General features: G+C 36.3%; 1 protein-coding gene across 3 annotated transcripts in view; it reads left to right on the plus strand.

The window, feature by feature from the left end:
- The window catches only part of LOC117422025 (glutamate carboxypeptidase 2-like), a 63201-nt gene extending 39095 nt beyond the window's left edge, over positions 1–24106 (plus strand). For 2 of the 3 annotated variants that reach the window (XM_058987685.1, XM_058987684.1), the window contains 3 exons: positions 755–836; positions 19934–20026; positions 23183–24106. In XM_058987685.1, coding sequence (XP_058843668.1) covers positions 755–836; positions 19934–20026; positions 23183–23387 — 380 coding nt within the window. In that variant the 3' untranslated portion in view covers positions 23388–24106. The remainder of the gene's footprint in view (positions 1–754; positions 837–19933; positions 20027–23182) is intronic. The other variant, XM_058987686.1, reaches the window with a different exon arrangement.
- Positions 24107–24981: the final 875 nt, after the last annotated feature.

A 24981-nucleotide genomic window follows, 5' to 3' on the forward strand; every position in this document is an offset into this window, starting at 1 on the left:
TTATTGACCACTGCTGCTGACATTTCTAGAAATATAACTTGCACTCATTAATACATTTTTGAAGAATGTCTGCATGTTATATACACTGCAGTGTGTTTTCTGGGATAGTATACAAGGCGTATAAAGAACCCAACTTCTAGATTTTATCCACAGTTACAGGTAACACTTTAATTCATGGATCCAATTATATGTTGTTATGTAATCTAAAATATGTTATTAATTCTGTTAGTAACAGTTATAGATTTATTAGAAGTATAGTACTAACATATTATAAGAATGTTAGTAATATATATAGTTACATGAATATAACCACTGACAAGAGATCTCTAGACTAAAGTGTATACAGATCAGTATTCTAAGTGATGCTTGAAAAAAAAAAAGAAAAAACTTGCCACTGTAATTCATCAGTAAGTACAGTACATGAATAATAACTGCACTGCTTTCTTTAAAAATGGGGTCTATTGATTCATGTTTATGTTTTTTTGTTATATGTAACCAGAACGCATCTAGAGCTGCTGTCAGCCGAGAGCCTTGTAATACTGCTGGAGCTGACGTGAAGGGATATTTCTCTGACAGAGTCTCTCTTTATTCAGGCAGTCTGCTCAATTCAGTTAAACCAGTGGAAACTATTAGCAACAGTCGTCAAGAACGAGGTGCTTTGGTACATCAGACTGTTTTATGTGTGTTATACTAGAGCTGTCCCTGTGACAATTAGTATTGATGTAAATGTGATGCTGTGTCTGGTCTCTCACAGATGGAGTGGTAAAAGCAATACAAGAATTTAAAGAGGCTGCCAGAAATCTACATGGAAGAACTGAAACTGTTGAGCTGACCAAGTAAGTGAAGATTGTTTTGTGGCACAATAAGCCCACCACCTCCACAACACCCCCACACACAGCCATACAAACATACATTGTACATAAGTACATTCACAACAAAAAAAGCTCTGAACCGGCTGGGAAAACCCATATCTTAGTGTATAAAGATAATCCTGACAGTAAAATGCGTAATGAAGTAAGCTGTAAATCTTGTTGATTTTAACCCTATTTTCTACTAATAGATATATAATAGAGATATATAGGTACCTTGCTTTGTTGTAATGGCCCTGATATTTCTTATGGTTGCTTTTAAAAAAGTTAAATCAGTTGGCTTTTGGAGAAAAACATTACAAAAAAATGTGTGCTGGGAGAGTATAACTTACTAGTAATAATGACAGATCAGGAAGGGACTACTGGAGGATGTTTCATATTTGTCAGTGCCAATTCATATCATTTGCACCAATTATGTTCCTTGGTGTCCTTATCTGACTGAAGTCATTGGAAGACAATGGATTGCCATGAATTACCATAGAAAGATGATTGTATTTTTCTTTTTATTTAAGGATCTATAAATATGATATAAAAGAAGAAATAAAAACTACTAGACAGTTAATAACAGGCAAGCAGTACAGTGTAAATAATATAATTACTGTATAACAAAACATGAAGTTTAATCTAGTAATTTTCCATTAAAATTGTAGAAAAATCTGTATTACATAGTAATAATTGTCAACATGTTTAATAACATATTATAGATGTTTTATACTGTAAATTAATCTTTTAGCTAAAGTGTGACCAATTTTGTAAAAGTATGGGCTACAGGCCATGTATCTTGATACACAAATAAACTAAGCAGTTAAAACACAACTAGTGAAAAAGAGAAATGTACATTTTATGTGGCAAATTATACTTAACATAAAATGTTGCCTTGCGGATTTTAAACTGCTTCACTGGAGATTAAAAGAAACACACTTTGTTCTCTTTAGTTGAAGTCCAGATAGTCTGGAGAGACCAGGCTGTGGTTCATTCCTTCAAAAAGCACATAATAATTCAATGTGGACTCAGTCATCTTTAATCCCTGGGAAAAGGGTGGAGTAAAATAGGTAGAAAATGATATCTGGTCTTCAATCAAAGGACGTGATTTGACTGATGCTGAAACTCAAAGTGTTGAGACTTTAATTTAAAATGTGGAAGGTTACAGGAGGTTACAAGAAGACTAACTATACAGCATGTACAAATAACTATTTTGTTCCCAGATATGTCTGACACAAAGTACTATATGCAATCTACAGAGTCTGTGTTCTGGCACAGAATACTGATATTAGGACTAATTCATTAATTCATTAAATAAATAAAATTTGTGGACTGCCGCTTTGCACGAATTATTCTATTATGTTTCACGGTGGGCTTTTGGAATGCTAATGCATTTCAATGAATGTGAAGAACAGGAAAGCTGCACTTCACAACGCTGTATGGTTTTTAAGGATGAAATAGCTTGTACAATACAGTATTCATTACATTCTTTTTATCCTCTTTGTTTTCTGGTATAACACATTTTGAAGCTTGTTTCAATTATTTTAAAATCTAGGACAAGGAGCTGTGAAAATGTCTCCTGCTAGGCAAATTCTTTCCTAATGAAAGGCTCCAGCAGACTGCCTTCTGTCGCAAGAGTAGTCTTACAGTTGCGTGGTCTGTACTTCACACATGCATATCCCTGCATTGTAAAGATGATAAAACCTTGCTTTTGTGCATTTTCGTTTAACTACATCTTTCACTTGCGGAAGTCCCTGAAATTACAGTAAATGGCAAAATGGAGACCATTTAAACCAATCTCTTAACTCTCTTGTATAGCCAGACATACTGTTCCCTATTGGAAAAGGGACTTGAAATGTGCATGTAACTATTAAAAACTAATCAGAGGTAATCTAAGTATATGTCCTTAAATAGGTATCCCATTTTGCTTGACTATGTAGCTTTTAGTAAAACATTATTATTATTATTATTATTATTATTATTATTATTATTATTATTATACAATATTTACCATTATACTGTATATACAGTAGTAATAGGGAGTTAGCAATACAAAGAGGCAGATTTTTCTTAAAGATTTCTTTAATTTTAATAAACCATGTTTTGCACTGTACAGAACTAATACCAGTGTTTTAATCATGCCTTATTTAAACCTTCCTGAAAATCAGCACACCCAAAAGGAGCTCTTGAAAAGAAGAGCAATTGAAAAGAAGACCCTATTTATGTAATTCATGTAATTCATGTTTTGTCTGGCAATGCGCTCTATGCATACTGGAACCACATGCAATAAATAAAAAAAAATGAAAAAATCACCTGCGTGAAAAAAATAAATAAATAAATAAATAAATAAAGCACCTGTGTGAAGAACAAGATCCCTTTTATTAACATTTTGTTTCATACCTGAGCATTGTTAATCTCATGCTACTGCAGATAATGAACAGTGACAGAGCTTGTTTAGGGAATGTAATGCACTGTAACTAGTAATCCAGCAGGGTCTAGTTTCTGTTGAAGGTCATAGCTATGGGAGATGGTTGTTAAGAATCCATACGTTAGTCTAGAATGTGAACATGACTGGAATACTGCAGCTTTAATGAATATTGAGGATGGCTCTGAGGTGTGTAATTGTAGATACAGTGTATAGTTAACGCTGACATTCATTGTAATTACAGATGTAGTTGTGTAGTTACAGTGTAATAACGATGGAACTTACAAAAAGAAGTTGATAAAGCTCTAAATTGCAAAGCAGCATGCACCTCCCACTTTATTGTACTGTATGAAGGTGTTTAGTTTTCTCTGATCTAAATGTCAAATATTCCATTTCAAAAGGTCAGATCCCTTCATTGCTATCCTGCTGCAGATAAAACTAATTATTATTTAACATGAATTCCAATTAGTTCTCTGCAGAACAGTTGCTGATTGAGAAGTACAGTATGATATCCCTTTTAGAGTTTTAATATAGCCACAGAGTGTGGCGTCAGGTTATAAACGACTGCTTAGTCGCAACAAACGATTAATCAAGTGTTTACTTGTGAAAAAAAGAGAGAATTCAAACCTCAGGGCATTTTCATTAAGTAGCTGGAACCAGTGAGAACAAGTTTGGTTTCCATGGTGACATGTTAAGTATGTTGTTAATCCCGGAGCTTTGGTCAAGATAAAAACCATCTGACGAATAATTCTGATAATTCTTTTGTAAATAGGAGAATTTCCCACATGATGAAAAGTGTTGTGTGCATACAGTGTCAGCATTTAACAGATTAGAATATTCTCATGAAAAAAATAGATATTAAAAGATTAGCGAACAGTAGGAGTTTGCTTACAGTAATGCATACTGTGAAATCCTATACTGTAAATTGTACCATCAGTGACAATAATTCTCAAGATAATAGATAATCTGGATCAATCCCTGTGATAACTGAGTCCAAATAGTATGGGTTTGAGTCACCAATCCCTACAGTTTCCATGGTGATTCAGCTTTTCATTATAGTATTGTAACAACCCTGGGTCTCCTGTAACCGCGTTCGGGAAGTTTCTGTGATCCAGAGTCCGGGTTCAAATACAGCAGGTGTTCAGGGATGTCAGAGACAGGAGAATCGCCACCAATCAGAAGCTCGGCTTTCCGCATGAGTGGGTCCTGGTTGCAACATTGTTGTCCCAAATCCGGGGATAAGATGTTTGCAACAATCAAGGGATTGAGAATGAGAAGCCGTGCATGCTTGGAATTTGTAGCTGCTGCACCGGGGGCATGGCCTGGATGGGGGGATAAGTAGAAGTGAGGACAGTGGCAAGTGGCTGCTGAGATGAACGGGCTGCAGAGACAAAAGATAGATGGGGCTGCAGAGATTAAAGAGAACTGGTGCTGAGACAAAAGAGAGAGTTGAAGGATTGAGAGAAAGATTGGAGAGAAACAACCAAGGAGAGCCAGAGAGAAGCGGGAGTAAAGAGAACCAAGAAACCAGGGCCTGCACGCTTACCTTGTTTCCACTGCCGGCACGGCACCCGTTCCTGACCTTTTTGCAAACCTGGCCATTGTCGGAAGTTCTTCTATACTATATATTCTATATATATTTTATATATTCTATAGAAGTCTGTATATACGTAGGAAAAAAAGGAAAATTAATCTAAATATTGATTTATTTATTGTGGGTTTCACAACATCAGGTTCGAGTTTTAATCCTGTAAATCGGTAAGCTTCACAGCGTATAAACAAAAATGTTTGTTTTTACATACCTTTAAAAAATAACATTTGCGTGCATCTGTTCTTTCTGCTGTGGTGCAGTGTGCAGTTATTTTACATAATGGTTTGTTTTTTAAATGTATAGCTTCGAAATGGCAATGAAATCGTGTGTATTTTTTATTATTATTCTTTACTTTGTTTAATTAGTTATTTCAGCAGTAACTTCTCCAGCAAATGATTACTCACACTACAATAAATGGCATGTGTGAGACAAATTAGGTATTGTTTTATTAAAAAAAAACAATGTTAGGAGTATTTTAAATAATACATATTGCTCTGGTGTACTAGGCTTTACAGTAAATTATAATTTATGAATGATATGTAACCTTAGCTGTTGCTCAACAGACCGGATCTTGTTCATCTTCCACACTGACGGCCTCCATGGAGCAGTGGTACAAAAGACCCTGCAGATCATTCACAGGACGACAGCCAAAAACACTCTCCATTTGTTCAAAAAACAGGAAGGTTTTTCGGCTGTTCCCACTCTGGTTGTTACTGTCTGATTTTTTTGTACTCAGTCCGATTTTTTTTTTCTTCTCACAGCACTGCACCAGTGTTGTGTGAAATCCATCCTCGGCAAGAACCCTGACTATTTTTTCAAGTGCTCGGATATTTCTTACCGCACCCATTAGCTGTTTTTGTATGTCGACATCACTCCATGCTGTTAATAAAACCTTCATTTCTTCGTGATCCCACATGCCACCTGACATTCTATCTTCCGACACAGCTGATGTGTGTCTCTATTTCTTGTCGGTCTACAAATTCATTCAAGCTAACACCTCCACTGCTGAAAATGACCTGTTTCCTTTGTGGGCGGGTTGGCCGCGTCTGGTAGCAGATACCAAAGTGAGCCAGAAAAACTGGAAGCGTCCGGCCGCAGCAGATTGAGCCGTCAGTGGAAACACTCAATTTTATGGGCCTGTCCTCCAGTGGAAACAAGGCATTAGTTGGCTGTAGCACACGGCAAATCCAGTGTGCTTTGGACTGTCTTCTTTTATTATTTGTCACAGTCTGAGTAGCACTATGCTACTCAACTATAGTTGTACCACTGGCTGGTAAAAAGGCATGCTTTAACTGTTAAGTCCCAGCTTAGTAAATCCCTGCATTTGAGAACCTGAAAACCCGGTGTGAGTCTGCCTTGATTTCCACGCAACGCTACATTGGTGTTTCAGAAGTGGGATTAAGGATCCGACACTGCAGGAAATGAAAGCGAGGAGCCAAGCAGAAGCAGAGATGACACCGCCGCCAGGATGGGTTGGGAGATCAGAATGGAGCCGTCTCCAAGAAATGGTTGCGGCAATTAGATGCAGAGAGCAAGAGAGAGATGGCTGCAGTGAGAGCCGGGTGCCACAGAAAGCAAGCAGACAGAGACAGTTAGCACAGAGTAGCGATGGACACGCCAATGATGGGACAAGCCAGGAGACCTAGGGAGGAGTGACCTCGTCAAAATGGATGCGGAGCTGCGATGCCCAAGGAGAGCAACACCGGAGTCAAAATGGCGAATTGGACTGAAGTAAAGAGCAGTGGAGGCGGAACAGGAACCAAGACGGACAGGAAACCCATTAGCAACAACAAAGCCCACATCACTCTGTTGCAGTACGATGGTATGGCCAATCGGCAAGCTTTTGTCGTGCAGTTTGAGCTGGTTGCATGGCTGGAGGAGTGGCCTGAGCCAGAGAAAGCTCTGCAATTGGTTGCTAGCCTGATAGGGGAAGCCTTGCCTCGCCTCCGTATGATAACATCCGAACACTGCCGGGACTGGGGTACTGAGGGAATGGTTGTCATGCTGCCTCCTGTAATGGAGGTTAAGCTCCAAGATGAGCTTCGCTATAGGAGGGTAGGGGAACCGTCGGGACTCTGCCTTCATTTCCACTACAGTATTTTTTTCACATGAAATGTGTTTTGTAGGTAAAAAGGATATGGTTATGATCTGGTTCCCCACAATACCGTCCATGTGTAACAATAAGTTTTTTCAACATTTGTAGTTTTAATTAAATTAAGGTCATTTAATTTCCTGAAAACATTTGGGTGATACATGTTACTTTTTAAACTGCTTTCGTCAGTTAAAATACTTGCAAGTGAATACAATTTCCTGTAAGAATGTGGAGTTTTCTGGGTAATTCCTGCTGTGCCTTTGCAGGTAATCTTCCTTGATGAATGGAAAATAAGTCACTAAGTCAAGATGTCACGTACAAGTGAAGTCAGTGCATGCTGTTCAATCGAGATCCTTCATTGACAGGCGGTAGCTATGGGGGGTGGAGCTTGCAGCTGCTTGAACTGTGACTCTATCAGCAGGTGTTCTTATTAGTCTGCAGTCAGTGTTGGTCTCTATAGTGGAAAATGAATAATTAGCTTCAAATTTGTATTTATTTATTTTTTTTAAACATCTTTGGAAAGAGCTTGAAATTCAATATTACAACGTTCTCAGACTGAATTCTGAAACATGATTTCATACAAATACATGAGTCGTTATATCTATTAAGTGTTTAATAACTAATTATTTAACAAAACATGCAGTATTTTGTTTAATAATCAATTATAATTTCCATTTTCTCTTTACATTTGAACACACTTATGAGGATCCTTTACTTTGTTTATTTATAGCCCTATCCAGAAACAACACTTTCTGTTTGTGCTTGCTCAAGTGCATCAAGGTAATGACATTACAAAAGCAGGCTTTTTTGTTGATTTTTAAATGGATATTGGTTTTGTTTATCCAAGGATATTTTGACATAATAGAAAAGTGAATAAATGCTGAAACATGCTGTGATGGGGTACGCCCGCCCTATGTTTATTTGTATTGTTTTATGATTATTATTGTTATGTAATGTATTTGTGTTATGATTGCAGTTATTTAAAGTAGTTTATGTGTTGTTATTATTATAATTAAATGTAGTTGACAGGGACAATATTTGCTTCTCATCTCTGCCAAACACGTCCCGTGAGAATTCATGGTCGGCAGCTATTAATTTATTGACAAATTGGCTGTCAACCACCTGTATTAGAAAACCTGTGCGGAATGTGGTCGAGGGATGAATGAGGTGATTGACAACTAGGTAATCCCTTGATCACTATATATATACTAGAAGTTTTTGCTGATGGGTGAGATTTTTTAGAGAAGGGAGACGAGAGACAGAGGAACGTATCTAAAAGCCAATTGCTACACATACTGGAGTTGAACCAGCACGGTACTTGTTTTGTGTATGTTTGTTTGTTTGGCCCTCATGCTGTTTTGTTTATTATTTCAAGTTTATTATGTTTAATAAAAACAAGCGCATTTGCATCTCACCCCACAGCACTTGTGCCATGTATATTTCCTGGTCTGGTCTGACGTCACCCACCAAGCCATCCTGTCACATATGTCTATATACTGTTGTTTTTGTTGGAGCATTTATTTATTTATTTATTTGGAATCGGCAATTACTTTTTCTCATTTTCTCCCCGGCTCACTGCCAAAATGTGTGCTGTAGCTGTCTGTTTCTTTTCACTGCAGGCCCGCCATGCGGCCACCTCAGAGCTGCAGCTGACCTAAGCCCTCCCCACACTGGTGGCACTCAGCCAATTGTGTGCCTCCCCCCTGAGAACTCCCATCCACGGTCGGCTGTGGAATAGCCTGGACTTGAACTGGGGACCTCCAGGCTATAGGGCGCATCCTGCACTCCACGCGGAGTGCCTTTACCGGATGCGCCACTCTAGAGCCCCCTTCAGAGCATTTTTATGGTGCCCCTAAATGACATTGTTTGAACTGATATGAAAATGCTTACTGTTTACATCCTTATTAGAATCTTATATAACAGAAAATGATAAAAACAAGAACAAATAAATCAGTATAAGAAAAACAAAATGATACAAACGAACAAACGTTTGTGACAGACTAGTAAACAGAAATCACAAGAGAATGCATTTATTTAGCTCAAGTATGGATGGAGAGTTACATTCATTTGAGAAATATTTCTGTATGAGCCAGCCTGCAGCTCCCCTTTTGTAAAATGGTTGACTTAAAATAACTACATCCCTGACTTGAATACATTTATTGGAAGTATTTCCATACAATAATCAATGTAACAGGACTAGGTTAATTGTCTGTCTCATAATAAGATACAGCATTCATATGCAAGTTTTAAAGCTACAGTGTCCCACAACCATATAATCACTACATTTTTATTAAATTCCTCATTTCTTTATATTTCCATGCTATATATCTAGCATATCAGTTTGGTTATATTCCACAAAAGGAGTTCTAATTGTAGGAACGCAAAATTCTTTCCTCATAGAACTCTACTTGTCAACTAAGTATGTTCAGTACTTCCAGCAAAAGGCATCTTCAAAGTTTAAAATGTGGCACGGTAAATAGCCCACTTAATGAAATTGAAGTTATCTGGGGGAGAAAAGCTGACTGAGACACAGTAATCACGGTGCAGCTGGTTTTGTTGTTGAAATGTTCTTGACTTTAAAAAGGTGGCAACAGTTATAAATGGAGTGTAAATTGCCTTCAGCACTTAAAACAAATGTTAAAATATTCAGTGTGTGTGACAGTCTTTTAAACCTACTTGGGTTTGTATCACAATTTTCCTTTCCATTTCTTACAATGTGTTGAGAATGCAGAAGTACATCACTCAGTAAATCAACAAATAATCTGATTAAACTTGATGCCACTTATTGCTTAGGCTCTGTTAAATCAATTCTGCTTTGGATGAGAGAAATGGTGTCTGAACAGAGAGGATTCTGAGGAACACCTGCATGCTATTTGCTTATGAAATAACGGTATGTTCAGGAATATAAACCAGCTGCAATGTTGCACTTTATCTGTGTCTTTCTGCTTCCCTTTTTATCTCATTCCCATATACATTCTACCTTTTCATGAGTATTACTCATTCACATCGCCTTTAATGTGTTTTCTTGTATCTTGTATATTCTAGTTCTTTCTGGTATTTATATCATTGTACCTTTGATACCATCTTAGATACAAGTCCTTCCAATGATTTTACTTCCTTTTGTTGCTGACAGAGAATTAACATCTAGTCGATATGTTTGTAACATTTCAACCTTTTTTTTTTTGCAGAATACATTTTTTCTTTTTCTCCTCCATCCATTTAAATAATGCCACAAAGAGCGGAAATGAAAAAGCAATTACGGCAGTTCTTGTTCCTCTCTTCCTTAGTGTAATTGTCATTGTCCCCTCACAGGTCAGAGATAATCATGGGTGGCAGCATAATGTCTCATTGTTAATCAGAAAACTCTTGTCTTGCAGTAAGACCCCAGATCCAGAACACTGATTTTTGGAGGGTTTTCCTTCCAGCAAGGACTCATATCTATTCACCTAATATAAAATAAAATAATAAAAGGCTGACAAGAAACAGTATCAGATGGGTTCTATTGAACCTTTGCTTAGTAGATGGACAGAGGTGAGGAATGAACGTATAATTACTTGGAACTGGATAGTAAATGTTTGACAATAGTGATGCACTTTTAGCTTTCGATGTCTTTATAATAACTTTTAAATGTATTTTTTAATAACTACCCAGTGGCCTTTATGCTCAATTGAACAGATAATGGAGTCACATTATTGGGCAAACCAGTCTCAATTATAATAAATCTGAATGTCATACACGCCATTCTCCGTATCTAAACAACTTTTTCCAATTACTACAGTCCCATCTATGCTTAATTGTTCATTTTCAATCCCTAATGAATTGCTTTTAAATGAATCATGATTGTGGTTTCCTAATTTTATTTCCCCTGAAGCAAAACATTTTAGATTTAGATTGATATTCTAATATGATTTTTACTTTCAAATACCTTTTTTTCGTTGAATAAAACTGTGTTTTTGAGTGACTGGGAAATATTAGTTTGTTGGTCATAGTGGTGCCAAAGTACTGACATGCTGCATATAACCAGGAGGTGTCTAGTGTACCTGTATACTACAAGCACATTTTTTGAGACAGTGATTTTAGTTGACCTTTTTTTTTTTTTAACAAGAAGCAGCTTTGGGTAGGTTACCCCCAGTGGCTTACCTTGTAAAAGGACTACTCTGTGGAGTGCAGGTTTAGTCATAAGATCAGGTATTTGCAGGTTTAAATCCTGGGTGCATCTCACCCGCACTGTTGTTATATAAGTATCTTCACTTGAGCTCCTGCTTTGACAGTTCCTAGATCTCAATGACATGATCAAACCGGTCATCACTGCTTTAATAAATAATTCAAATGAATAATTCATATGAATTTTTCCGATCTCACGCAGTGCTCACTTTTTCAGTTTTCTCTAAATATCTTCCCTATCCTTCACTTGAAGATTTGTGAAGAACAACCTTGATAACAATCTCAACAAATGGATATACAAATCAATCAAGTCTACAGGAAAGACAGATGAGTGATAATGCCTTACTGTACTTTAAAAAATATATACTTTTGCTTCTACAATTAACTAAATGAAACAACATATGTTTTATGTTGATTATTATTCAGAATATGAACTGCTATGTTAGACTACAATGTCCTATTTTTTTTTACGTGCCCCCCCCCCCCCCCCCCCCCAGTTATTGAAATACTGTTTTATATAGCAGTTACATGTTACCATGTATTGAGCATTATATAAGGTTGTCTTTTGTCAAACACTGAAGAGCAAAGTAACTCCTTAAATCTAGTTCTAGCTGGTGGTTAATTTATATTCTCAAGTTCTCTCTCGCCCAAGGAAGGAACGTCAGCTAATTAGGACCATTCATTTTTGGTTTGGCTTATTCATTGTTGGAGGTCTTGATTCATGGCAGAAGTTGTATGATAGGCCTCTCATTATCTTGGACGATCTACTGTGAGAGAGATGACCCACACTGTAAAGCTGTATATGCTGTCTGTATTAATGAAATTGAAGGATGTTACTACAACCTGCTTGTGTTATGAGGCAGAAAACAAAAAAACTGCAATACTTTTATACGTCTGCAGATCTTGAAAGAGCTTAAAGAGAATTTAGTATGCTTTTGCACCATTTCTCTAAAGAAGGAACAATCCTCAAATGACTTTGTTTATAAAATACAAGGAAAAGAGGGCACATAATGGACAGCTGCAATTTGTAGATTCAATAGATTTTGTCAGGAAGGAAATGAAGCTTTGTTTGTGTCTGAACTGTATGTTTAGCAGTGTGTCATTTTCAAGGAAACACAAGCAGGCTGTACTAATTAAGTGCTGAATAAATCTGCTGGCTAATTAAATCAGTGGAATGCAGAACCATTTTAGATTTAATATTCCCTTATGAATAATAACTTAGTCCTGAACAATTAGCTAAAGTTTCAAAAATACCACCGTGCTAAAAAAGAGTCCTGCAGAATGTGAAGCACCTAGTCAGTTTTAATATACCTTTATTAATCCTGTAGACTGTGTGTTTTCTATATAGAGTAAACTGTCTAGATATCTAGCATCACCATGAGCCATTGCTAAGACAATTCTCCTCCCCTTCTTATCTGGCGCAAATAATACAGGAAGTGTATTATACTGTATGCATAAAACTGTTACCTATATTTGTGTATACCGGCATAACTCTGTTTCTTTTTTTTTTTTTTTTTTTTTTGTAAATGACAAATTTTATGTTATTAAAATGAAAGCTTTGTGACTTAATATTCTATACACTTGCATTCCCAGTCCTCACTATATTATCACATTTAAAGAGAACCAGTATTTTGCTTGATTTATGAAGACCTCAATTTGATTCTGCCTAAAATGATAGCAGTGCAGGAGTGGCAAGAGCTTATCTGGTAATATGTCTCAAGATATTTAATTTAATTTGAAGATACAGCTCCCGTTTGATTGGCAACTACAAGCAATATATTGTATTCATCTGTGAACTACAATAGCTCTAAAAAAAAATAATGCAACTAGCTAAATTAGATATCAGGGAGTCTACAGAGATAAATAACTCACACATAGAAACCAGAAACACTGATGCAGTCACTTTAAGGCCTCATCTGTAAATTGCCAAAGACAAAAACGTTATTAGCTGAGAAACATGGCTGCTAAGATTGTCTATCATTACTGCCACTCATCTGTTTAGCCACTTTCCAAATGTAGGATGAGGTTAATCAGCTAATGGATGACGAGAGCTTTGTCTAATAGTGAGTGCAGTAATGGATTGATGATGACCACATAGAGCACTGCACACAGGCCAAGAATGAAGAGTATTAAATAATTCACCCACACAATCTTTTCATTTAGTAAATTAACCTCCTGTTGACCTGGGGATACTTGGGTGCTATCTCAAAACCTTGAAGGAATAAAATCCTGGGTTTTCCACTTATTAAACTGTGTAAAAATGCCATCAGATTTAAGGAAGACTTTCCAGTTCAGTGGACATAAAATGTGCCATTAAATATAATTTAGAAAAATATGAGACAGTGGTTACAATGGAATGTGAAGTACATTTCTGACCACAGTAAACTACATATGTCATGCCTTTTCATTACAGCACTATGGAAACACTGTCCACTGTCCCCATATGATTTGGCATTTATTACACTTGGCTTATCTTTGCATTTACCATACCAACAGTATCTTACTTATTTTTTCTTTTGTTAGTATATTAAAGCTTACCATAGATGCTAGATTTACTCAGCCGTGATGTAAAGTCAAATACTGAAAATGGATATCATTACTGATAAAAATGTATCATTGGAGAGTCCTAAGTTTACTATATCTTACAACACAAGAGGCAAAATATTTCCTAGAAAATATATTTATCTATAAGGGTACGTTTTAACAAGCCTGAAAGGTTCAGAGGAGTACTGCACCCTCTTTTCAGTGTAACAACCTCCATGATTTTTCTGTGGCAAAACATATTTTTTTCTTTGGGGTTATAGAATCCATTGTACAACACTGGAATGCACTGCAAGGTTTCTGTCATTTGCACAACAAAAATAAACCTTCATCATTACAATGGTAACACATATGAAACAACTTAAGACTTCTTAAACTGTCCTACATTAAATTTCAGAGTTGGTAGTTTGGTAACTTTATTAGGTGCATCAGAAAAAAAAAAAGGATTCAGGATTATATAGTTTCGAGATAACTTCCTCATAACACATTCCTAGTGTAAATGTGCAATGGACAAGAAAGACTTCAGTGTTTAAACTGCACACAATGGGATCCCAGATCCAGAGCCAGTAATTTGAACCACCACCTGACACAGAGGCTCTAATCAAGAAATCATCAAACCTGCGAGCAAGAGGAAGCATATTAATGAAGAAATGTAACATGTGGCCAGGAACAAGTCTAGTTCCCAGCAGCAGTGTGTGGAAACTTAACAGTGAGCAGAATAAACTCACAACTCAATATAAAAGTGAATATCAAAGTTGAGATTTGTCAGAAGTTGAACAGCAGGACTTCTCACTATAATTAAAAAGACCAGAGATGGTTTACTTTACATATTATCCAAACTTCTACAAGAAGCAGCAAGTCATTCCAGACTTTATCTAGTAACATTTAGAAGTAACTCTTATGGAAACACAACTTTGTATATTAAATAGCTCACCCTTTGTATTCCTTACAGTAACACAAAACGTATTAGTGTTATTTCAAAAGTTGGCATTATCAAGTAACCAATTATTCTTATTTAATTTCTCGATTGTTCTATGTTATAAAGGTTTTGATTTGTTGCGGTTTCATGTCTTGTTGTTTCTGATATTCTTCCTGGCTAATGATGAATAGATTTTTGTCCTAAAAGTACCCTCAGTTTTAATGAATCAATAACATCACATAGATTTGTTCTAGTTTTATTGATCTAGTTATATGTGATTGTTAAGAAATTCTTAGTTATGTGTATGAAATCAATGTCTAATTGCAAATAAGTAATTGATGCCGTTTCCTGTGAACCCATACTGTTACTTTTTCTTAGAAAATGTGCTCTGGTGAAATCATTAGATTTTCCATTTCCAGCACCTTACTGCACTTGAACAGGTTGAAATAAGCCAGGTAATTACCTACTTGAGAGTGTTTCACATTTTCAGAAAAAAAAAATGAAACTGAAAATGTTTTAGTTGTACCTTCATTGTGCAGCGGTAGCAATAGGAACTAGCCATACTCACCTCCAGTTTAGGGGGTGTATGTAGCATGTGCGGGGGCAGTGCCTATGGAGCTCTAAAGAGGATGGGCCAGGCTTGATCGGTTGACCCATCTGCAACCCCTGGGCAGCTTAGGCTAAGAAGAAAAAAGTGAATTGAGAAATGTGAATAAAGTTCAATTAAAAGCAAGGCATTAGAAATTGCATTAACTGAAGTTGAGTTGTTGCTTGCTGCAGCAAAGGGTGCCCGAAGGATAATGTCTATACATGCAAGGGTGCAAGAATCAAAATAGCCTTGTTTTTGTTAAATCTGTAGAATGCATTCTGTTCCGTCTTCATTTTACCTATTTTAATACTGTTATATCTAAAAAAAATAATGAAAGGTAGTTTAATCTCATAAGATTCTATAGTGGTGTCCCCACCTTCACCCCCAAAAAGCTTTTCATAATCATACAGTAGCCCCTCGCTAAACCGCACATGTTTGTCTGACATAAGGAGGTGTCGGGTTTAAAAACAATACAATAAAATCACACACATACATTTATAGTGCTCAATGCATTTTAAATGTAAATCATTGTACTGAAATAACTCTAATGTTACATTATGTAAAAATATAAATCTGGACAGTAGATCTATACAGTATACAGTACAGTAGTAAAATCAAATGAATACCTAGCACACTTTCTTTTTACTTTAGCCTGTAGGCTACCGGTAACACAAAATAAATCATGCTGCTGCACTGCACACATTGGTGTACAATGTGAATAAAACATTATTGTGAATTGAAACTAAATGATTTTAGCATTTTTTTTTAAATTATCACTATTTTTAACTTGGCATACTTAGTACCCTAGACAAAACACAATAGATCATGTTCCTATACAGATGTTCACAATGAGCTGGAGGGGTTAGTGCCACATGTGTGCAGTCTATTGCTCCCAACACATTGGGGAAAGCAGAAATTCCACTGAAATGTGTTTTCAAGTACACCCTGCCTTTAGTGAAAATTAGGTACTTGGGTGTTCACCTCAAAAATGCATTGAGCACAACTAGCAACGCAAGAGAAAAAGTGGACTGGGAAATGCCAACAACAATTGCTACTGTTTAAAACGTGCTTTCAAAAGTGCTTAACAAATTGATGCAATTGTAAGTGTCGCATTGTCGGCAGCTTTAGTACATCTCATTATAATATTTGAGATTCCTGATTTGCACTATCTCCACCCCATTTTTGCACATTTATCCAGGAACGCCTATAATTACATATTCATCTAAGGTTGAACCGCAAAGAAAAACTGCTGCTGCAAAGCATTCCCTAAAAAGTCGTGAATAGCATTGCACTTGTTTAGCAGTGTGGAGTAGTGGTTAGGGCTCTGGACTCTTGACCGGAGGGTCGTGGGTTCAATCCCTGGTGGGAGACACTGCTGCTGTACCCTTGAGCAAGGTACTTTACCTAGATTGCTCCAGTAAAAACCCAACTGTATAAATGGGTAATTGTATGTAAAAATAATGTGATATCTTGTAAGTCGCCCTGGATAAGGGCGTCTGCTAAGAAATACATAATAATAATACATTTCACCCTAGACTTCCGACTCGTTTGCATCTGGTTTGCAAATATTGCCACAGGTGCAACACTTTAGTACATCTACCCCACAGTGTCCAAAACGCAGCAGTATTTTGATAAAATGAGGTGTCTAGGGTCTCACTGTATGTCTGAGCAGTTCAGCTGCATGCTTCATCAATACTTGCTGGCCTTACTTTGCACAACAATAGAAAATCTTACAGGGAGAAAAATATATATTGCATTTCTGTAACAATTATATGCAGACCTTTTTGTTTTGTTTTGTTTTGATGTTCCACTGGCAGCTCTTCTAAACTGATCTGGTTTATAAGATATAAGTTAAAGCTTGAAGGTGAAAGTCAGGGACTATGTTACATAGACCCCTTTTAATAATATAAAGCATTCTGGGCGAGAGGATTTAAAAAAAAAAAAAAAGTGTTACCTGCCTTACATCTTACTGCACTAATGCTATGATTGTGCTGTAGGGCTATTGTTAAAAAAAGAAAAAGAACTATAGCAGTCTGCCAGTTGTACTGTGCACATTATTAAGCCAGCCGCATATCGCAGCTGCATTCTCAGAGGGCATGACTAGGCGCATGGCATATCAATTACTAGTACTGCTCCTCTTAACCTTAGATATTTCAACCGTGAACAGGGCTGCTCTTTACAAATGAATTGACTGACAGTAGAAAACAAATCTGATTGTTATTGACAATTGTCCTTTGTTTGTCTCCAAAGGAGACTTGGTAATTGGAGGGGGTTGTTAAAGGCCGACATGCTGGAAGGATCTTGTTTTATTTACAGTAAAGTAAACTAAAACAAATTGACAATGATAGAGGACACTGTATATACTAGTTACATTAACTATGTAATAAATGACATCAGAAGCTCATTAATAGATTTAAATATAAATAAATGAGTGTACCTCCACTGTATATATAGACCCAAAGATAATAGGATGGCTAATTGAATCAACCATTATAATAGTTGCAGCAGAAAAAAATCATAGAAAAATATGTATAGAACTAACAATTCCCCACCACTGCAGATGGGCCAATCTCTAGTATGTGAGGGGGCATGCCCATCCAAGCTGTGGCCTCAGTTTTTTTACCTTACCAATGTAAAATGTGACTTTGTTTTATGTGAACCACTACCCACAGGCTGGGAACACCACCAGATAAGTTTAGCAGCTTTATATATCTGTATAATGAGGTCAATTCAAGTTACATTTTAAAAACTCAGGTACACAGTTTTTCATTCCAGCCAATACATTTTCTCAGCTATCTCTTATTGTAAAACAAAAATATATATCTAATTAAAATGAGGAGAATAAAGCTGCTGTTTTGTGTTATTTTCCATGCCAGTGCCAAACTGCCTTTCTCTGGAAGCAGCTGGCTGAATTTCTTAGCCATACTTATCATACTTCTGTAGTTAAACAGGTTTGTGCATTCAGTAGCCAGAGGCATTTTATCCATTGAAATCCAAATCTATACTTTAGTCAGTGTACAAATTCACTGGGAGAACCTTCCTTCTGTTATCTGTACAAAGCAATCCCCCAAAGCGGTTTTTGGTCATCTGCATTTTCCTAATAGCCAATGTCTTACCTGTTTGATATTCTATTGAGTGTGTTCTTATTGCTCCTCTGTGGCTTCTGCTTATCATGCTTCCTAGCTATTCCAGCAAAAATCGCATCTGAAAAGACCAATTGTGGAGCAGTGTTACAAGGTTCAGCACCCAAAAGTCTGGATAGTGCTTTTGAACCCTTAAGTGGAAATGTTATAGAAACCATCTGATTTCACTGTAAACTGAACAAGGCTTTTATTCCATGATACAATCTCATCATTTTCCACTTTGTCATGCAAAACCTGAAAACCTCCTGTAAACACCATTGACAAATTGACAAATGCATTGACAAATGCATGCAGTGTGGAGTAGTGGTTAGGGCTCTGGACTCTTGACCGGAGGGTTGTGGGTTCAATCCCCAGTGGGGGACACTGCTGTTGTACCCTTGAGCAAGGTACTTTACCTAGATTGCTCCAGTAAAAACCCAACTGTATAAATGGGTAATTGTATGTAAAAATAATGTGATATCTGTATAATGTAAAATAATGTATAATGTGATATCTTGTAACAATTGTAAGTCGCCCTGGATAAGGGCGTCTGCTAAGAAATTAATAATAATAATAATAATAATAATAATAATAATAATAATAATATGTATGAAGGTACCTTAGAGGTTAAATCAAATAGCTCCACTCTCGTTTGCTTAAAGTCATGAGAAATAACATGACATCAGAACTACATGGACTGTAAACCCATTGTGTCATACTAAAAATCCAGGCCAGTGAAATGTATCATACAAAAATTACATGACAATGGGGTGTCTTAAAATGATCTTTACATGTAAACAAGGCTGTGCTGCACAGGCTTCAGTGCACAATGCTTCAACCTGTTGGATTTAGTATAGAGCTCAACTATGATATGCTTCCTCACATAGTATTAGGTAAATGTATCCCTTCAAGGGACAGTACTGTATCTGTGTATTGCAGTTGTTCTTATGAAGTGGTAATGTTAAGCAAAATACAAATAGAAGCATAACATTACTGTTTTTAGGTTTATTTTAAAATTATTAATAAACATTTTACTAAAGGAAGCAATTTGGATCAAGTTGCTTTGCAAACGAGTGAAATCCTCAACAACCTCACTATACTACAGTATACACAAATAGAAAAATATGTAATGTAACTAAAAAAAAAGAAAAAACTTTATTGGCAAATGTTTGCATAGGCAAAATGTGTCCAGTCAATACCAGATACAGCTGAATACTTGATATGGAGCATAAAAGTGATACCAGTGCAGAGTTCACAGCAGAGCCCCTCTCTCCTGCATCTCAGCTGATAGGCATCTTGCTTCCAATATGCTGTTAAAAGCATTTAATCCGCTGGCCCTTTTCAGGCTTCTTTAAGTTTTTTTTTCAGAACAACACGTAGAAGAAATGTTAGATTTAAACTTCACAACTGAAATGTTGTCTCCTAGCCCAATATGCAATGTTGGATCACTTGAACGCTACTTACACAAAGATGTGTGTTAAGTAGCATGGACACATACAATTAGAAGTTAATTATCTGAAATGATTTACATTAGCTAATGTAACATTTTCTCCTAGCCTCTAGTCTAAACCACTATGCCTTGTTGTTAATGTATTTCCTCTGTCACGTTTTTAAATGTACTCATTATTTCTTGTTTTAGCCCTTTAGAGGTCCGCAGACTGAATGATCAGCTTATGGATCTAGAGAGGGCCTTTATTGATCCTTTGGGAATTTCCGGCAGACCATGGTACAGGTATGGCATCATTAAAGTATTCAACACGTAACGGTAGATTATAATGTCAAATCCGAAAAGAAAATTAAGAATATCATAATTCAGTTGCTAAATGAAATAATTGACAAACCACTTTCCACCAGGAGCTAAACTTCCCAAATTGCTGTTCTAGATAATATGATAAGCTGAGACAAACTTAGATCATTTAATACATTTTTGTATAATTGGTGCCCTTGGGTTCTGACGGCATCATGATAATTCTGCAAATTATGTAACAACTGACCTAATCTTAAATTAGCTTTCAGAAACATACTTCTCATTATTGGATTTAAGTGGGTGGCATATAGTTAGTAATGACTCATACAGTATAACTCTTTTGATTATATGAGTTACTGGTATTCTGTAGACATCTTCTCAATGAAAGAAAAAAACATTCTGTGAAAAATCAATTCTCGTATCTTTAACAACAAATGTTACATTTGTATGTGCTTGTTTGCTGGCTGCTTGGCAGCGTGAGGGGTAAACAGCATTTGGCATGCTGAGCTCTTCTGACTTATCCTGCTTGAAGTGTCTATCAATTTTCCTGCAGGGAGCCAAGTTGCAAACTCAGAACTGCAGTGTGTTTATTTTCTAGCCAGGCTTTCCTGGAGTACTAATTCAATATGTATAAACTGGCAGAAACGAACCACCTACCTGTACCGTATCTCCTTGCTTTGAGGTGTGTGTGCTTCACACTACACAACTTGGATCACTTAAATGTCAAAGAAAGCTTTAAAGACACAAACTTGGTAACGACATCTGTAAAAAAAAAAATTTTTTTAAAAAGTGTTACAAACATAGATTACTTTTGCAAAGTTTAGTGACCCAAATATTTCAATGTCCAGGTAAACCAAAAGCAGTGACATGTGGTGGGTGAAATGTCTGGGTCGGCATTACTGTCAGGCCACATTATTGGAAACACATTATATTATTTAAAATGCATAAAATACAAACCAGTATTGTTATATGGTACTTGTTATATTGCACAAAGGAGCACAATACCAAATTTAGCGAAAAACGCATTATGCACTTTAAACAGTAATAACTGTTAATAAAAGGTTTGATTTTAGTTACGTAGTTATTCATAGATGAAATCCATGTGTTTTCCTAGAAAGGACACCTTTGAAAATGTCTTCAAAGTCTCGATATCCATTCTGACTTCCCTTGACTTAATGCAATGTTTAAAAATATAAAGCAATTTTTTGTTAATGATTAGTACTTATATCCAAAAGCGCACTGATGTTGAGATCATATACCGTGCAATGGCTGGACAAATATGATTGACAGATAGACTATAGAGGTAAAGCAGTTCCGGGCCGTGCTTATTTCCTGTCTATTTGATCAACAGGATTGCCGGCGTCTGCTTGGATTTCTGCCTAAAATGACGTATCGCACAGATAGAACGAACAGAACCAAAAGCAGTCACAGCTTCAGCTTTTTTCTTCACTTAGCGTGCATAGAAGAGTAAACATGCATGCATACGCACATTCTATCTTAATACATGGTAAATAGAAGCTGCTTGAGAGGCAGCTTTTGTGGATATCGTGTTCCTCCGACACAGAGCTTGAGCATGTAAATAGAAAAGCATTATCGACTTTCATTCATAGACAGGTACACAAAAAACAAAAACAAAATAATAAACTAATATAAAAAATATATATATTTTTTATTTAAAATGTATGGTTTTCATAACAGATTTTGACATTTCTTTAGCTACCCAAACGTCTTTGGTGCCTTTTGAGCTGAGGATTAGCTGACAGTGCCAATACTATGTGAACAATTTGTTTTCTAGGACAGATTGGTCAAATGTCTAGAAAAGGTACTGCGATTGTATGCTTGTGAATGTTCCATTGGCTAGTGGAAGCATTATCAAACAATAGTGACATGTGGCTTATAGTTTTATACATTTATGTGTCAACTTTTCTGTCAGTAAAGTATGCACTCACTCAAGTGTGAGTTCTGTCAGTAAAGTATGCTCTCCCTCAAGTGCTAAAGAGGTATTTTTATTGCAAAAGTGGAAAAGAATTTCCTGGATGACATACTATTCTGTTTCCATGGAGACTCTTAATTCTTCTTGCCCCTGCATTTAACTCACTTGTAATAGACTGTCAGCTGTCAACTACAATGACTATTAGCGCCTCCCAACAGGCAGTTCATACCAGGAGACAATAGAAACAGTGGTAAAAATGCATCTTGTCACCCAAATGTCTGAATAATCAAAAAATGTATGCTTTGCAAGTTGTTTTTAGTACATCTACACCTCAGGGTTAGGTTTTCTAAGATGGGCCAGTCGCAGCGCAAACATACCACAATTTGCATTTTCGTTGCTACACTTAAAGTAAATATTTTGTCATATATACTAAGAGAAAATATGTTAATGAAGAGAGTCGCAATATACTAATTTAAATATTTGTTGCGTCTTCTTAGCGAGATCTCTAGCATTATACATTGCGAGAGTCGTACAGATCCTATACAGATGTTCACAATGAGCTGGAGGGGTTAGCGGCATATGTGTCCAGTCTATTGCTCCCAACACGTTGGGGAAACCAGATATGTCATAGAAATTTGTTTTCTAGGCTTGTAAGTACACCCTGATTTTAGGGAAAAATAGACATTTGACTGCACCTCAAAAATGCATTGAGCACAACTGGCAATGCACAAGAAAAGGCGGATTGGGGAATTCCGGCAACAATCGCGACTATTTAAAACATGGTTTCAAAAGATCTTAAAAATGTGTAAGTGTCACAATTGTCTGCAGCTTTCGTACATCTCATTATAATATTTGAGAACCCTGATTTGCACCCACCCACCTCCTATTGCAGAAACTGCAGCCACAAAGCATTCCCTAAAAAGTCGCAAATAGCATTGCGCCTGTGTAGTACATTTCACCCAAGACTTGCGACTCGTCTGCGATTATTGCGACAGGCGCAACACTTTAGTAAACCTACCCCTCAGTCTTTATCATGACGTACAAAAGGCATCTTTTTTTAAATTATGTTGTTTACATATATATATAATTAAAGAACGACAACGCGTTTCGACACAATGTGTCTTCATCAGTTAGTTAATTATTATATAAGTTAACTTATTTATATTTAAACTGTCCACAATGTCATTTTTTGTTGTTGTCTTTCACAGGCATGTCATTTTTGCTCCAAGTCTACATGATGCTTACGGTTCATCAAGTTTTCCTGGTCTCACGGATGCTTTATTTGATATTGAGAATGATCCAGACCAAGCCAGACGCTGGGAACAGGTCAAGAAGGAAGTATCAGTGATTACATTCATAATCTATTCTGCGGCTAGCACCATGAAGGGTGTCAATGATATTGGTGGACTCTGAACCACAAATAACACTGCATCTTAAAATCACGCTGGATTGAAGTATTTCATGATTACTGGAGTGTCCATAAAATGTAACTAGAAAAACAGGCAAATTTAGTCAGTGTGCTCGTTTGTTTTATATTAACATTGTTGTTATTAGCAACGACCGCTATAGATTCTATCAGTCAAAGCTCCAGACTTCCTAAGAGAAATCTTTCTTCGTTCATATTTCTTCACAGATAAATAGGTACAGACTGTTATTTTCTTCATGTTGTAGCAGAGAATACATTACCCTTATTTTGTTTGTTGAAGATTTTTATTGTATGTGAAGAAAATCTTAAAATGTAAAACAAAAAGGATATAACATTGTACATTAAAAACTGATTTAAAAAAATTATGTAATTGATACATCTTTTTATGTACCGTAATCCGATTTTTTTCAGTATGCTGTCTTAATATGGTACAAATAAAGCACAGCTGAGGACTGATTCAGTATGATTTATTTAGTGGAATGCAGGTTTATGATGGCATCGTAAGTATTTCCATTGATTCTGTATATTTAAAAGTTATTTAATTCTCTAGCTCACAATTCTGCATTTCAAAATCCCTAATACTAATAGGTTTAACTGACATAACATAATACATACAGTATTTTCAAAGCAACTGTCTATTAAATGCAGTAAAATAGGGGGCAGATAAGAGCAAATAAAGCGCATTTAAGGAAGGGTGATAGTGTCCCAGGGGAAAAACAGAGGAGTTTTACAGGTGCTGTCTGAAGAGTGACAAACCCACGTGGTGGGTTTGTGACCCTGGAGCAGGGTTATACGGACATAATTTGTTCTCAGAGATCAATTACTTCAAACAAATGTTATCAACAGTGCTACTGGAAACATTGCAATATACTGTGGGGAATTGTTCAAAACCCTTCTGTTTCTGAAGTGCTGTTATTTATAAATCTGTTTTTAAATATCTATGTTTCAAACAGAGGATAATGTCAGAAATAACAATATCAAGTTATGAAGTATAGATTGAACAATTAGTATACTATATATATATATATATACCGTTTTATATATGCATATATATTCCTATGTAGAATAAGGAGAACATACACAGTATGCATTAAGAAAGTAAGGTTTCCAAATATTCCTAAAGAATGATCAATAGACAATTCGTCGTATTTCTTCATTCAGAAAAAAAATCCCATAGTTTTGCAGTCCTGAGCAACTTTACCAAAGACTAATTTACACTTGCACTACTTCAGGTCAATCACAGAAAGCTTGGCAAGTAGGGCAGCGTGTTAAAATATTTGAGAAATGGCTTGGCACTCTCGATCTTGATTTTCTTTGGTAGAGATTCCTTTAAAGAGAAGCCCCATGTGACTCCAGGCTGCCTGTGCTTTCAATATGTTTTCCTTGCCTAGGTGACAGAGAAATTGCCCTCCCTTTGATGATCTCAGCAGTGTTCTGAAACACTTCAAAGGCAGTTGGTACAACGTTATGTTTAATGCAATATTAATATGTAAGTTAACTCTCAAACTTCAAATGCTTAAACATATCATAATCCTGTACTTGAGGTTTTCAAATTAAAATGTCTTTCCTGTTGCTATTCTA

Source organism: Acipenser ruthenus, chromosome 15 (assembly GCF_902713425.1).
Source record: "Acipenser ruthenus chromosome 15, fAciRut3.2 maternal haplotype, whole genome shotgun sequence".
Lineage (NCBI taxonomy): Eukaryota > Metazoa > Chordata > Actinopteri > Acipenseriformes > Acipenseridae > Acipenser > Acipenser ruthenus.